Source organism: Acipenser ruthenus, chromosome 5, assembly GCF_902713425.1.
Source record: "Acipenser ruthenus chromosome 5, fAciRut3.2 maternal haplotype, whole genome shotgun sequence".
In the NCBI taxonomy this organism is placed as follows: domain Eukaryota; kingdom Metazoa; phylum Chordata; class Actinopteri; order Acipenseriformes; family Acipenseridae; genus Acipenser; species Acipenser ruthenus.
The window spans coordinates 75,529,279-75,545,904 of NC_081193.1; the positions used below are offsets into that span (position 1 = coordinate 75,529,279).

Consider the following 16,626-nt stretch of genomic DNA (forward strand, 5'->3'; position numbering starts at 1 on the left):
GCATGACAGTATTTATTTATTATATTTTATTTATAAAATTCCCTCCAGGAAAACCTCTTAATTTGCAGTAATTTCAAGTGTCCAAATCTAATATTTACAGAGTGAATAGTTCGTAAATTACATGGTTGAATAAAAAAAAAAAAAAAAAAAAAAGTAAACCCGGATTCTCCTACAGTACACGGCAACATTTTTATTCAGCTGTGCACACACTGTCTTGATGGGTTAAAGCTGTCTGTGCCCGGCACCCTTACACACAATTTCACAGTATCATTATCCGAGGAAACCAGTCGCTGTACCGTAGTACTACACTAGTCAGCTGGTGCCTGAACTCAGCCATTCATTCACTCACTCACTGCACATAAGGCTGAGACGGGGAAAGACGTTCCACCTGCTGGATATCTCACCATGGATGCATTAAAATCAGCAGGAAGAGCCATCATCAAGAGTCCCGGAGTACCCCGGCACACATGGGGCACATCCAAGCATGAGAGTGAGTGATTAACATATCAACTTTATTATTTTGTGACATAAAAGCTTTGGCGTTCGCTTAGCTGAGCTCATTGTTACTAATGCGAGCGAAGGCGTAAAACAAAAGGCAACTTGCTAAAGCATAGGTCAATAAGAACCGGTTGGTTTTTCATGAAATTCTTGGAATTGAGTTTTGATTTTGTTAGACAATGTTTTTATAGCACTCGACCATACATACTTAAGGTTTTAAAAGAGTGTCATGCAATTTTCTTTATTAAGTATGCGAATCTAAAGCATTATTCCAAATTGAATTAATATTTTCTTCCGCCCCGGTCTTTCACGAAACTTGTCGCAGGGTCCTAGTGCTGGTTATTTCACGAGTCTCCTTGTTTTGTACACGTAGTATTCTACTTTTTAGATGTCATGTGAGGAGGCTTTGTTTGTTCCTAATTATATAGTTTCACCATTACCTATGATTAGAGAATTCGGTTACTGATATTAACTAATGCTGCTTTCCTAAATATGAATAAATCTCAAGGTGGCAAAGCTTTAGTGCCGAGTATACTTGCAAATTGTACAGTAGTTGATCTTTGTCATTACAAAACATAATAATGTTAAATATTATATCTCATATAACAACAATAATACAAAATAATAAAAAAATAATATAATAATTTTAGATTAATTCAAAAGCGTTTGCAATTGCAATTTAAAAAGGGAGGTCCTTATTAATTTACCTGGATGAGTAATCTTTAAACCTGTTCTGTAAGTTCAAAGTCTTTCTTGTGTTTATTATATTATCCCTTGAGATACTCTCTTGGGATGTTTGCCTAACCCAAGCAGTCTGCTCCCTAGTAAAAAAATGCATTCATCAACATGATTTATAAAATACGGAAATAATATATAGACGACAATCATAACTCCAGTCTGTATTTCTTCATTCTGCCTTTGATAATGCTGATTTCCTACTCCTAGGACCTGTCACCATATAAATGCTGAAATAAAGAAGTAGGATTGTGCTATAAAAAGAATAATTATGTCCAAGACCTTTTATTTTTTTAACCCAGCAGACTTCAAGAATATCTAAAAACGCTAGCCCATTTGAAACTTACAAGTACAGTATACCTTTCACATGAGTTTTTATCTGTGTTGTACATGGTCTTTAGCACGGTGACGTCCTTCACTATACAGAGACTGCAAACTGACTGCCTCCTTGCTGTTCTGCTCCCGGTTTATACTATATAGTATTGGTGATGATTAAACAACAATTAGAAAATAAATAGATGAGCCAACTGACACACGCCACCCCTGTAGTATCTGACTTGACTGTGGTGTCAGTATCACAGTGAAGTACGTTCATATATTCTAGTGCTGTATTGAAATGCAGGTTTGAATGTAGAATTTCATTTTGCGCTATTCAATCATGACACACTTATTTCACACTTAATGGGGTGTACTTTTAAATTCTAATATCATTAATGTCATAGTGCAATGACATTACGTACAGTTTATCACCACTGTAATTAGCAATCTTTTAATGAGGGTAACGTGAAACTGCTTTTTAAAATGAGGTTAACACATTAAATAGTTTTTTTATTATTTAAATGGACCATGTTTTGAAGCAGGTGATAAGATCTCTCCCCCCCATTTCTATTGCAGAGGTCACAATGAAGCCCAAGTTGATACTGTTTATCATTATCATTAGAACGCCTGTTTCATGGTAGTTTCACTAGGTTATACCATGTCCAGCATCTATATTTAATTCTGCAATAATTTTCAAGAAAATACTTACTAGGAGGGCTTGATTATGTCAAGTTTAAAATTAGACCATAAGCCAAATACAGGTTTATTTTAGTGTAAGGTCATCTTTAATAGTTCTCTTCAGTAACTTAAACCCTTTCAATGAATTCATCTTGATTTGAATGAGATACTTTGGAGACTGGTTGTCAGCGGTGGAACGTAATACTTAAGTTCACAATACTAAGTCTACTTTAAGAGTGTTCCTACTTTTATTTTTGTTATTTTTTTACAGGTGTGATTACAAATAGAGTTACAAACCACATCTGTTTAACTTCAGTTAAAATATCTATGTGTCAGTCCCTTTCATCACTGTAAATAACATATGCTTTTCTAGTGTCAGACTTTTTTTAGACAGGTTGGAAACAAAATGTGTTCAAGCGCCAGTTTGCGTCCAGGCTGTGCAAAGAGATCGAACTTTGCTGGGGACCCCGAGGGGGGCGTCACATTGGCTCTGACACTCCCAGGGTGGGGGATGGGAAACTGGCAGGGATTGCTTCTCCTCATCGCGCAACAGCAAACCCTACTGGCGAGACACCGCACACATTCAGAGTGGATAAGAAGCAGGGCTGGTTTCTGTCCTCCGGGATTGGTAGCCCGTCCACCTCTGCTCTGGATTGCTTGGCGTAAAAGTGATTCTGGCTTCAGGCTTGTGAGATCGGAGGATGCTTACATGCCCTCCAAACGTCTGTGCTGTGTGGGGACTCGCTGCAGTGAGGAGAAAAAACATAATTGGACATTCCAAATTGGGGGAAAATAAATAAAAATAATAATTGGTCACTCTAAATAAAAAAATAAAAAAAAGCGTTCAAAGCCTTTTGGAGAATCACTAGAAGTGTAACAGTGTAGCTTCATAAAATGTACATCTCCACCATACTACATGTAAAAAAAAAATGATTTTAATAGTTCCTATTTTTCTGGGAGCTGACTAAATAATCTGTTCTGAAACCTGCTTATTATATTTTTTGGGAATAGTTTCCTGTTAAGCAAACTGAGCTGGCCTGGATTCTGCACCTTAAAATCCTCTGGTGGTCTGTCTCAATTTGTCACGATCACAGCTTGCTTGTACAGCCTGTTCCATTCCTTAAGGGATACATTCCAGTAGAACAACTTTATCAAGACACCATGAGCTCATACTGTAACTAACAACATTTTAATTGCTCTGGCACTGTTTGTAATTATCCCTTTAGGTTCAAACTAAAGCCACTTTCTGACACCTCACACCCACGAAACAGCATCTAACAATGTCACATTCTAATTTACATCACTAGTCACTTTAAATAAATTCAGAAATTAATAAGCAAGCTAGACATCATCGTGCAGTGAAAGCTAGATCTTGTTGAGAGGGATTGTTAAATAAGGTTATTATTAGGCTGACACATTAAACCTAAGTATTGTAATGAATAGATATTTCAGGATGATCATATGGGACCACTTGCTAAGAATAAAATATTTTTCTGGGTTCCACCTCTGTTTATTCCTAAAATTAAATTATGAGTTGATTTCATCTTTACCAGTGGATCCATGTCATGTGTGACAAAGGTCAAAGGGAAAGCGGTAAGGTTTAAAACCTCTTACACCCTCTAGTCCCGCGGGCGGAACACGGAACTGCACGTAAATATTATATTTCATAACTCGTTTTTAATATTATTACAAAAGCAAAAGAGAAAAAAAGTTGACTCGATATCAAAATCGTTGTTTTCCTACCGTCAAACAGCAAAGGAATTTTTCGAATCCGTCATTTCACCGCTGAGATATCCCATTCACAATGTGTCTAGTACCCCCATGCATTCAAAACAAAAGCAATCGACTAGCTTGCGTTTTGCAGTTCTGGTCTTACAACCTTGATGACGGTGAAGTCTCCCTGATCACGTTGTAGGGGAGGTCACAAGCTTTCCATTCATACATTTACTTTGTTTGTAGCCCAATCCATTACAGAGTAATCGATGTGCAAACAAACACGCCCACCTCTTGAATGAGATAAGGGAAAAAAAAAAAAAAAGCCAAATGCATGTGGCAATGGATAGCATGTGAGGTGCCAGAAGATAACACGCCTTTTAGAACTTAGTGTATCAATTGACATAAAGATTTACACAATGTTTATTTTTGGAGAGGTTTGGGGACCCTTGGACTTAGCTTTGTAAAAACTCCTGTAGAATTTGATCCCTTTGTTCAAATTTTTACCCAGTATAGTAGACATGTTGGTGAAGCACTGGAAAAAAATCTGGCTCTTTTCATATGCTACAAGTTGAAAAAATGACTATAGAACTTAAAAAAATGAAAAGCGTTTGTTGTTTTTTTATGTATTTTTTCTGGATATCTCCTTCCAGTGTGGTACTGAGTAAGACTTTTATCACACCTGAGGTTTTAGTCTTGATGCCCAAGGGGTTACCTTGAATTCAAGCCCTGAACCATGCCTGTGCTGTCTATACTTTGGAAGATATTGTGATTTATTTAAGGGCACAGCCCCCCAGGCGGAAATTGTCTGTGAGGGGCTGGGGTTTTGACAGGTTAAATGGTGGTTGACAGTGTTTGCAACAGTGCAAAGTTTGCCTTCGTTTAATTGTAGTTATATTTATATTTTCTCTCCTTGTCGAAACTTTGACCTGGAGCAAGCAATATTGCATTTTTGTTGTTGTTGTGTTGTCTTTAAGGGAGCCCTAGGATCGACATCAGTTTGCAACAGAAAATGTGTATTGCATACAGCACAGTTAATGATCAGCCAAACTGACGTAGTCACCTGCTCATACCATATCAACCTGTTTGTGTATTTACTGGGGTGAATGACCTTGAATAGGCTGCCACCAATGATCTTCACAAAATGTAACTTTAAACAAATGACCTGATTAAACAAATTACCTGATTTGAATCTACTGCAAGTCGCTAGGTGTAAGCCCCAGGTGTAAGGAGAATAATGTAAACTGTTCCAGGTGTGTGAAACCTGTAAACGGAAAGCATGATTACCAAGTTCAGTCCTAATTTGTGGCACACAGTACATGCTGTCCAGCGATCTGAATTTGCTGAACCACGCAAGAGGAAGTGATCAAGCTTAATACATCTGCAAGGGCGACACGGTCAAGAATGGCCATCAATATAGTCATGCTTTTTATACTGTATTTTTCAGATGTGCCAATACAGTACCTCATGTCTGTTTATTTTTTTTTTTTAATTCAAAACACTGACACTGTTATCATGCCACTTTATCTACAAGGGTGTGCATTAGGAATGGAAATTTTAAACGTTTAAACGTATAAACTCTAAAGAAGTGGTAAAATGTTTAATAATATAGACGTATAACCGGTCATGTGACAAATGCTACCAAACACATATATTTTTAAGCATTAATTTTTGTAATTTATCATCAGTAGTCCGTTGCTTGTCAGACTGCTCTAGTGCCACAGTAAGGGCGGATATTATAAAAAGGAAGGGGTTTGGCAATTGCCTCCAAGTAGCTTTTCTGATTGGTGCAACAGAAAGATTGACACTGGGGCGGGTTTTATTCTCGGTCAGTCTGGCGCTTCATTGGTGCACTGTGTGTGTGTTTATGCCTGTAGTAAGCATACAGATATGTTGATCAAAAAGTCCAGTATGTAGGGAAATTACACCGCAGTCGCCACACTGGTATTGTACCTCCGCCATTTTGAAACGCCCACCGAGTCAGCTCCTCAGAATGTTAGCTAACATTACGAAGCTCTCTCAGCATGCAGCTCGTTCAATAGAAAGCACCACATAATGCTCTGGAGCGCTCTGCCTATTGAACACACCCCAGGTAGCAACCACGATGGTGCTGCGCCTGTGACCCCTGATACTCATCGGCCTTTATAAATCCCTTACTTGGACATCTATGGCCTCAGGAAGAAAGACCCATCATATTCTCAGCTTTGTTAAGAAGGCTATTGTGGATCTTTCATATTTTGCAAATTTGTGCTTAGTAGAACCCTGGTGTATTTCGGGGTGTTGGAGCCGGGACTCCTCCCCTGTGTTATCCCACTATTAGGAAGCCAGCTTCCTAATTCTCGTCTTGCTTCCCCTTGGGGGAAGTCCATCGCTTCCCGGCCTTGGAGGTTGATTGGTTCGGCCTCACTTCCGCGAGGGCGGTTCTCCGAGTAGTCAAGGGGAAACCCCTATTCTATTACTAAATAACAAGCACTCCTGGAAGACTAAATTAAAATACATTAAAAAATCATCATCATGTTTAAAATGCTGGTTGATTAAAATGTTTAAGTACATGGTAACCAATATGTCTCTTGCAGTACATTTTCACATAAGGAAATTGTTCCTATATCCATAAATAATCAACATATTTAGTAAATTGAGCTGGGAAATTATCAAATAATTTGGGCAGGATTCTTTAGATAGGTGTTTTTAAATTTGCTGTTTCAATCTTAGTAGAATTGGAGCAGAGACAAAGCTAGTCTAATGTGTGTCACACTTAATTGAGGCTAAGTGGAGTTGACCCCTTATTATATTAATTGTAATAGTCACAAATTTATTAAAGAGGTCATATGATATGTGTGTTTTTATCTTGATTTGTGGGTGGCCTGGATTTAACTTCATGAGTTCAGAGGCTGAAACAACTACTGCAGTATCTGTAACAGTACGGTGTACCTCTTCTGAGGTCATGCATCTGCTGAGGTCATACATTGGCCTGCTAAGCCAGGCCACATACTGCAAGTGTAGCCAAAGCCTTTAAAACACATTATTTTCGTATGCCTAACTGTCATTGGGTCTAATTACCTGCAGTGAATGGTGCCAGTCTGAGATTGAGTGGGCATATAATTACTAAGTGCAACAAGCCAGGGTACCTCCATGCAGGCCATTTTTCAAGCAGAACTTTGAACACGAGCTTATTGCAACATTAAACGAATGAATCTCCTGTCTTCTATCTTGTATAAGGTGCACACCAATTTGCACATTCGTTAATAATGATAATGATTACATGACATATTTCTTCTTACCAATAACTAATAATATGATGCATTAACAGTAGACATTTAAACAATGCAGTTAAATGGTAGTAGAATAAAATATGAGCTTGTGTTGATGTATATGTTTGTATATGTTTGTAGTTTCATAGTGAATAAATAAAAAAAAACACTTAACACTGACCCTAACCTCCAAAGCAACTAATGTGTTCTAGTTGCAAGCCATAGATTTATAACACAGGCTAGATCAGCCACTATGTAACATGTATCTTTTTGCTGCATTACAAATATCAAAGATACTCTGAGCTACTAATTTAGATCTTCTGTGGTGTATTTGTTTTACTGCCAAATACATACAGTGTATTGCACATTGTTTCTTTACATGAGTATACTGCTCTAAATGTGACATATGACCATATAAATGTAATATATGACCATAACATTTCAGAGTTTGGATTAGACATTAGACAAAAGTCTAAGAAAATATCCATCTGCCCTTCAATAGAATAAGGTAATACAGAGATCCATTCCATTAACTTGTGTGCAATTCTCTTATGCACTATCCAAATGGGGTGATGTTAATTGAATATTGGCATTGAGTTCAGTAACCTTAAGAAACAGAACTCTGGGCAGATGCTGTGTTCATGGATGCTGTGTTCACGGATGCTGTGTTCACAGGTGCTGTTCACAGGTGCTGTGTTCACAGATGCTGTTCACAGATGCTGTGTTCACAGGTGCTGTTCACAGGTGCTGTGTTCACAGGTGCTGTTCACAGGTGCTGTGTTCACAGATGCTGTTCACAGGTGCTGTGTTCACAGATGCTGTTCACAGGTGCTGTTTACAGGTGCTGTGTTCACAGATGCTGTTCACAGGTGCTGTGTTCACAGATGCTGTTCACAGGTGCTGTGTTCACAGATGCTGTTCACAGGTGCTGTTTACAGGTGCTGTGTTCACAGATGCTGTTCACAGGTGCTGTGTTCACAGATGCTGTTCACAGGTGCTGTGTTCACAGGTGCTGTGTTCACAGATGCTTTGTTCACAGGTGCTGTGTTCACAGATGCTTTGTTCACAGATGCTGTGTTCACAGATGTTGTTCACAGATGCTTTGTTCACAGATGCTGTTCACAGATGCTGTTTTCACAGATGCTGTTCACATGTGCTGTGTTCACAGATGCTTTTCACAGATGCTGTTCACAGATGCTTTGTTCACAGATGCTGTGTTCACAGATGCACCCAAAATGAAATTTAACACTTTTTGCCAGATGCAAGTGGTCTTTTGGCATGGCCGGAAAGCATTGTTTCATTGGTACATTATTAATAACTTACAAGATATATGCTGTAAAGCACACACGTTTATTGTATGCAGTTGTTGTAAACTCTTATGCACAAATTCTTAAATGATTAATCTTAAATTCTGGTCATAATGACTAATGTAGGTTTAATAGTCTATGAAAGCTCAATGAAAGCACCTTCTATTAAAGGGCATATTAATCTTTTCTTGGCAAGAGGGAACAGAAATCATTTATTGGATCAGGCTTTTCAATCTTGTCTGTAATTATTTATAGTAGATAGATGCGGTAACTTGTTACTGATTTCCAAACTGCCGATTTTATTATTATTATTATTATTATTATTATTATTATTATTATTATTATTATTTATAAACATTGAGGGGTCTATTCATAAAGGGTTAACGCCTGTCTAAATGAGAAAACAGGAGTTCATGATCGGATTTCGTCCATAGCTGCATATTTAACGGCAGTTGCTATTCGTAAGAGAGAATTCAGATGTGTCGTTAATCCCCAACGATTTCCGTTTATGAAGGCATGTTTTTAATGAATTGAGAGAAAGGTTAACGATTACTTCATTAGCATAAAGTTTTCATCGGTCCTGAGCATCAACCTGCTATTCATAAGAGTGAACGACAGCAAAATGCTGTCGATAACTAGGAGTTATTGACATTTTCTACAGTCACGTCTAAACTAACGACTATTTATTTTTTTAAAGACATATTTTATTACAACTCTTGCTGTTATACAGTTTGACATACCCATGATTAACACTGCCTATTTTGAAAATGTAGCTTTAGCTGTAGCTTTATATGAAGGAACATGTTTAATATAAATATATACTCACACAAGAACGTATTCTCTGGCATAATCATTTTGAAACAGCGCTGTGAAGCGGAGAGCAAGTGAGAGACTGAGAATAGACCGTTATTGTATTATTATTATTATTTCTTTGCCGTGATCCACGGCTGGCAGCGGTCCTTTTCTTTTTATTTCTTTTACCTGTGTTCACAATAAACAGTTTGGATGAATACTGCCTGTGTGAACCTGTTTATTTTCATAGAGCGTTGCAATATACAGTATACCAGTGCTGCTGATGCAGTCGGTGGGAAATTTGGGCATGCTTGGTATTGCAAAAAACACTGCGAGATCAGTGTTTGAAAGGGAGTCTTTTTTTTTTCTTTTTTTTTTTTTGCGTACCACAAAACGATCCATTCTGTGTACAGTGTGCAATATGGTGTGAAACTTTCACTGATTCATAAACGTAAACTCACCCCTTATTGATTCCCTGCTTTAAGCAGGGTTTATTATTATTATTGTTATTATTATTATTATTATTATTATTATTATTATTATTATCATCTTATGTGTGCGTATGAAAATGTGTTTACCAGCGTTGCCAAACAAAACAAAAGTATTTATTAAAAAAAATCCTTTTTTTCTAAATTATGACATGTCCTGAATTTTTGGCAGATGTAATAGGGGCACCGGAATCTGCTACTGTCGGTGGATTCCATTTTTCTTTTTGCAACAGCTACCGACGCCACCCAGGGAACATTAATAATGCTGATGATGTCATCAAAAAGAGGCGAATTTCCGTTCTTGAACGACTGTAAACCCATTCATACAGTCGCCCGTATTCTCAGATCATTTTATGAATAGCAATATGGACGGCTTTCATTAGTTTTAAACAAAATTTGTTTTATTACAGCAGTTGGCAAGTACTTTTATGAATAGGGCCCCAAATGAGATAGCTTTAGTGTTGTTCTGAAAAACAGTTTCTTTGGAACAACTTTTCCCCTGACCTTTGAAAAACAAGAGATACTTATTTGTCTTATTGTAAGCTTGTGAAGTGATTCAAGGCCAGCACTGTTTTTTTTTTAAATGTAAAAGATATAATTGTTTTCAGTTTTTTTCTGGTTGTGTGGTGTATTGTTTTGTCCATTGGTGATATCACGTCTGCTGCTGCTGAAAAGAGGGTGTAAGTAAATCAAAATCATAGCCAAAGAACGACTACGTCTGTAAGACTTGTCCAATACTGTGGTTGTAAAGAACTGTTGGGAAGGTAGAGCAGCTGAAATTTCCAGATGAAATGTCGGAGGTTTCTAATACGCTATGTAACTCATTCAGTTTCCGGAGAGACTCATTAGACATTCCCTGCACTTTGATAAACCTCCTCTTGCGTGCAACCAAGCACTTATCAATGTCCCATTGCCAGCAATGTGGGAAGGTTGCATACAACAAATATGACATTCAGTTTCAGTTAATGCATATCAGTGGTCTCAAACCATTTGACCCCAAATAATTGCTTGGAAGATATACGTCGGCAGCCTTACATCCTGATGTAACTATCACTATTTAATCATATCCTGATGTAACTATCATTATTATCTGCTGTATTATTGAATTGTGGTTTGTCACACTTGAACAAAAGTTATTGTATTTCTTGCTCTCATTGTATTACTTGTATTGTAACACTTGAAATGTATTTGCTTACGATTGTAAGTCGCCCTGGATAAGGGCGTCTGCTAAGAAATAAATAATAATAATAATAATAAACACTGTAGAGGTAGCGACTGTGCAGAAAACCATGTTCTGTAGACCAAGAGACTCCCTGTTGCATCAAAACACTTTATCAATTACATTAGCTATCTAAGAGTTTATTATGGTATAACATCTTCATAAGAATTTAACAACAAATGATTAAATGAGGTGATGTTAATGAATACCATACAAATGTGTTAAAATCATGTAAGTTTAAAAAGTGACAAGCATGGAGGTAGAATGAGAGGGTTAGGATAAAAAAGTATAAACTAAATGAAGTATACTATAGTATACCATATTACACACCATCACAACATTTACATTCAACAGTCAGACCACTGCGTTGACAAAGGATATGTCACAATACAATGCAGCCTTTGATTTCTGTAGTGTATGAAATGGTTAGTGTTCCATCACTACGGCAACCATAGATCACCGCAAAAGGCAGCAAAGAGGAAGGCAAAAACGTGTGTCATACAGACATTTTTAAAATATATTTTCAGAACTGCTCATTGAAACTTATACACATTTATCACCAGAAATGATTTCGGTTCTCATAAATGACTTTAAAGGATTTCTGGTTTATGCTGCTATATATGGCAATGGTATGTCATCTGTGGAACATTATATTCCAAGGACCCTTTCTGAGATATGCAAGACTATAAGAAAGTTACAACTTCTACATTGAAATGCAGCCTAATTCCCAACCCTTCTCGAACCTGCGACTTTAATATTAGAAAAGCTGCATTCATTATATCTATGTATTTCTGCTTAAAAAAAACCAAAAACGTAGAGTTGTAACATTCAGATCTTAATGATATTGGTAGTATTGGAATTTCTTAGCTAGTTAAATTGATACAATATACTGTACACTGCACACTAATGTCTAATCATTTTGCAGGACAATGAAAATTCAAATTGGATGTCTCTCGCAACAATCATATGCATGCTTATAAATGCATTAGTGACACTGGTCAGTGCATACCTGACTCACTTTATTGATTGACATGCAGTTTACAATTCAGTGGAATGCAGGGTTGCATCTGATGAATACATAAGCTAGGACTCATTCATACTTCTGTAAGGGCAGAAATCGATAATTTTTTCATGAATATTTATACACTTAAACAGAGTATACTCTTAATAATTCTAATTATAAAATATTACTGTACCGGTAACAAAATGCATTATACTACAGTCCTAAGTATTTAAATGACTGGCTTTCTGAAAAAAAAAAAAATTGTAAATACAATTGGACTTTAAATGAATTACTTAATAATTAATAATCTTCATCCCAACAAAGAACCTTAAACTCTTGCGCTGTTTGGTATATGCTAGCACCAATGAGATTGAATTACCTAGCAACAATGTTATCTAGAATATGCAGGATGGCAGGCACCTCACAGATATACAACTAAGCGTTTTTTTTTTTTTATATATATAGTTATGAAAACTCTGAAACACATCAAAGCAAGGTTTTTATAGTTATTTAAAGTCTTTATTAAAACTTTTTTTTTTTATTATTATTACATTTACTGAAACAAAAAGAAAAAAAACAACAGGTTTTTTTTGTTCATAGGGACTATTTTCTGTTGTGGAAGGTTATACCACAAAATGTTAATAAACCTTTAGAAACTATAGATTACTCCTTTCTTTTTTAAATAAAACGTTTATAAATCTGTTTTATAAAAGCAATAAGGCACTTCGGGGCATGGGTTGTGCTGGATATTGTCACTTCTGACAACGCACCAAGAACTGACAATAATCAGTACAGCCCATGTCCTGAAGTGCCTTATTGCTTAAGTATATATCACAACTACAATACGATTTTAGATTTAATCCACCCTAAGAAGTTTATTTTCTACTTATTATGCATTTATTTGGCAGAAGCCTTGTAGTACAGCATTTTTGTTCAGGCATGTTCACTGTTGCTTTAATCAATCATTCAGTTCACACACTCTCCAGTTGCACACTACTTTATTATCAAACATTACACTACATTACCACAGAACAGGTATAAAGGTTAAGAGCTAACGGAAGCGATAAATAATTTCTGTAGTGGTTTAGTGACCTTTCTACTCATTCTACCAAATGCTTGAAAAACATTACTGGCTCATAAAGATACCATACAACTGAAATATTTCCCCTTGGTACATAAATATATCTGTGTCGTTAATAATACTGCATGGCTGCTTCCATCAAGCCTGGCTGTAGATATCAGTCATCATATTTAAATATCTAATGCAAGTTATATTTAAACTCAACACTTTTTAAAAAATTATTGTTTATTTTGTAACATACAGTTATCCCCGACTGGGGGATAATTCAGCTTAATACAAACAATAAACAAACACATAAATATGATTCTGGATGCATCAGATATTTGGAATTTTTAGTTGATTATATAAAACTGGGCAATTTGTTTATCTTCGTATTGTGTATGTTTCACAAACTTTGTATTTGTATCCTGAATTATATTTCAAGTTGTATGTATAAAAAAAATAAAAAAGTATGTTATAAAATCTTACCCATAATGCTCAAAAAGCATTGTAGTTTGGGATGAGAAAATGCTTGATGTATTTTCCTTGAGCCTCTTTTTAAAATATCTTCTTTTTAAATGCAAATTTGAACAATATGGTGTATGCTGTATGTTTATCATTTCATTGCACTTTTACTGTCAGTGCAATCTGATTCTGCCATAAACACATTTTAATGAAAGAGAACTGAGTCTACACAGCATATTGTAGGTTTACTATGAGAATGCTTGCCACAGTGGAACATATGCTCATTTGTTTTTACTTGTTGGAAAAATGCATAATAAAACTTATTTTTTCTGAGCTAAACCAAATTGTCTAAAAGCGGGTTTAACTCACCAAACTAAACTACAATCCTCACTGCACAAATCATTAATGCTCATTTGCTGATTTTCTTTTACCCATTCAGGTAATACTAATAATTAAAATAATTAGATATGAACATCTCTTTAGACACTATGAACATATTTTACTTGGAAGTATAAAACAATATGCTGGTATTCTTCCATACCATTGAAGTCTAATCCTGTCTTCATGGCTGGCAGTTACTTGAACAATATTGTACCTGGTTGCAGTAACTTATTAATTTATTACAAATAGTTACTTCTCAGCAAGATGATATGAAAAGCGTGGTCTTGTTGCACTATTGAAGCACTTTCTGATTGCCATATTATGCATTAACCATGGTCCTTTTGTTAATGTTTCTTTTTCATATAAAATGTAATACATAATTGTCACAAAGACGGCCGGAGTGGGTGGCGTCAGACCAGAAGCAGGAATTCACAGACAGAGACGGTGGTGATGATGAGCTGAGTGCAATGGCTGCACTCAGCGTTTATTAACAAATAAAAGGTTTTAAACGGTACACAAAACAGGACACGGCACTTGCGCCAAAATAAACAGACATACAAAACGACTAACCACTTAACAAACGGTGCACGGAGACAAACAAACACGGTGAGTACAAAACACTTATAATTATTCTTATCACTTATTTTAACTCCTTTCTCTCTCACCCGTTCTCCTCTTCCGAACACCCAACCCTGAGTGCAAGAAATGTGCGTCTATATATACTATTGTGCTGGGATTCAATTACTAATTAATTATTCACTTGAATCCCAGCACGTGAATTAATTCTGTGCAACCCCGTGCTCACATATTACATTTAACCAGCACGTGAAGTGATTTGTGCTCTCCTCGTGCCTAAATACAAATCTACACTTTTTAAATACACGTGAAACACAGACCCGTTTATATCCCGTGTACCAATGACTATACACCAACATTAACATACGCAACATACAACACAGAACACACAAATGCACACAGGGGCGGGGCACTTTGCCACAATAATACATTAGCACATTTCGTTACCGGTCTGAAAAGGAACCATTACAGTTACAAAAAATGTAATCGGATTACAGTAATGTGTTACTTATTATGCATCACTCCCCGGCACTGATGGTCCGCATATTTCTTTTTAAGCAAATTGGTAATTCAGAAAGGTAGAAAAAAATTGCTTTCATTTCAGAAAGGATGCTATGCGTTCTGCCTTTCTACAAAGTAATTCTTCTAGGTCTTTTAATCAATTCAAAACAATTGTGGTGTTTTGCCTTCTCAGCTGATTGTTTGTGCTGATGTGAGCAAACAGGTGAATGAAAAAAAGGAAAAGTCACCAGTTCCATGGAATGTCACCAGTTCTTTGGATTGTTCAAAAACAATGACTTTACCAACACATTGATCATGGTTTGTGTCAGGTATTCATGTGTTTTGTGTGTTTACTCTTTGTGAATATATATTTTCCATCTACAGAGGAATTTAGAATTTAGTTATAATTTGTAAATGATTTACTGTAATGCTGTTATAATGATCACTGCAAGAGGCTGGCTACCTGGTTGCCACTGATTCAATATGAGGAGTCTACACGACTGTGCAAACATCAACTAACAGGCTTGGTGGTCCAGTGGTTAAACAAAGTGCCTTGCGACCACAGGGGTTGCCGGTTCAATCCCAGCCACAGGCTTGGTGGTCCAGTGGTTAAACAAAGTGCCTTGCGACCACAGAGGTTGCCGGTTCAATCCCAGTCACTGACTCGCTGTGTGTGACCCTGAGCAAGTCACTTAACCTGCTTGTCCTTCAGATGAGACGTAAAACCAAGGTCCTATTGTAAGTGACTGCAGCAGCAGTTGTGATGCACAGCCTCTGTAAGTCATTTTGGATAAAAGCGTCTGCTAAATGACCAATTAATAATAATAACAGCCCTGTTTCTAAGACTGTCAAATCTCCTTCATAACTGAAACTGACATAATGAATGAAAATTAAGCTTATCTAATATATAACACATGGCACAGATGCTAATTTGAGTGACAACCTGTTTACACAAGTCTGCATTTTTGTCCAACCTACAGTATGTACATTTTCTGTGAATTCTGAACTGCTTACAGCCGTAGTGCATTGAATGAGCGCCACAGGATGCACTAGACTTGACTGCCATGCATGCTCTTTCCTGGAACTGGGCAGAAAATTGGCTAATTCCTCTTAGACGCCATTTTGGGAAGGGCACTGCAGGCTTCTTGGTTGTGGCAGGTTCCACTAGACAATGTGGAGCCTGTCGGATAATCTTATTGGTCTTGGTCAATTGGAAGGCGGTACTTGGGGGGAAATAGAAGGGGTGAGTCTGAGGATAGCAGCCCTTGCAGCACATTTCTGGGATCTTCTGTGTTGCCAGACCTTAGTTTTACAAATTCCCTACATCTTTTATATTCTTTATATTCTTTTAGTTGTTTTTTTAAAATTAATTTTCAGTCTGGCAGTGGTATTATCACATGCTTGAATCTTCCACAGTAGCTATTTTCATTTTTGAACAACGTCTATGGTACCATGCAAGGTTCAAGAACTCTCTGCTTCCAAGCCTTACTTTTAGGTACTTGTACTTCTTTGGCCATTTCACCTGGAGAGTGAAATTGTCCCCAACCCTTTAATACTTTTCTTGGTGTCAAAGCATGTCATTGGCTGCAAAGCATGTTTGTCATTATGGGAAGCAGTATATAGCGAATGGAAGTTCACAAC

General features: G+C 36.8%; 1 protein-coding gene across 2 annotated transcripts in view; it reads left to right on the forward strand.

Moving 5' to 3' along the window:
• The first annotated feature begins 241 nt into the window (after positions 1–241).
• LOC117403417 (low density lipoprotein receptor adapter protein 1-B-like) overlaps positions 242–16,626 on the forward strand; it is a 39,230-nt gene continuing 22,845 nt past the window's right edge. The window contains exon 1 of one of the 2 annotated variants that reach the window (XM_034005543.3): positions 242–490. In XM_034005543.3, the coding sequence (XP_033861434.1) occupies positions 406–490 (85 nt within the window). In that variant the 5' untranslated portion in view covers positions 242–405. The remainder of the gene's footprint in view (positions 491–16,626) is intronic. The other variant, XM_034005544.3, reaches the window with a different exon arrangement.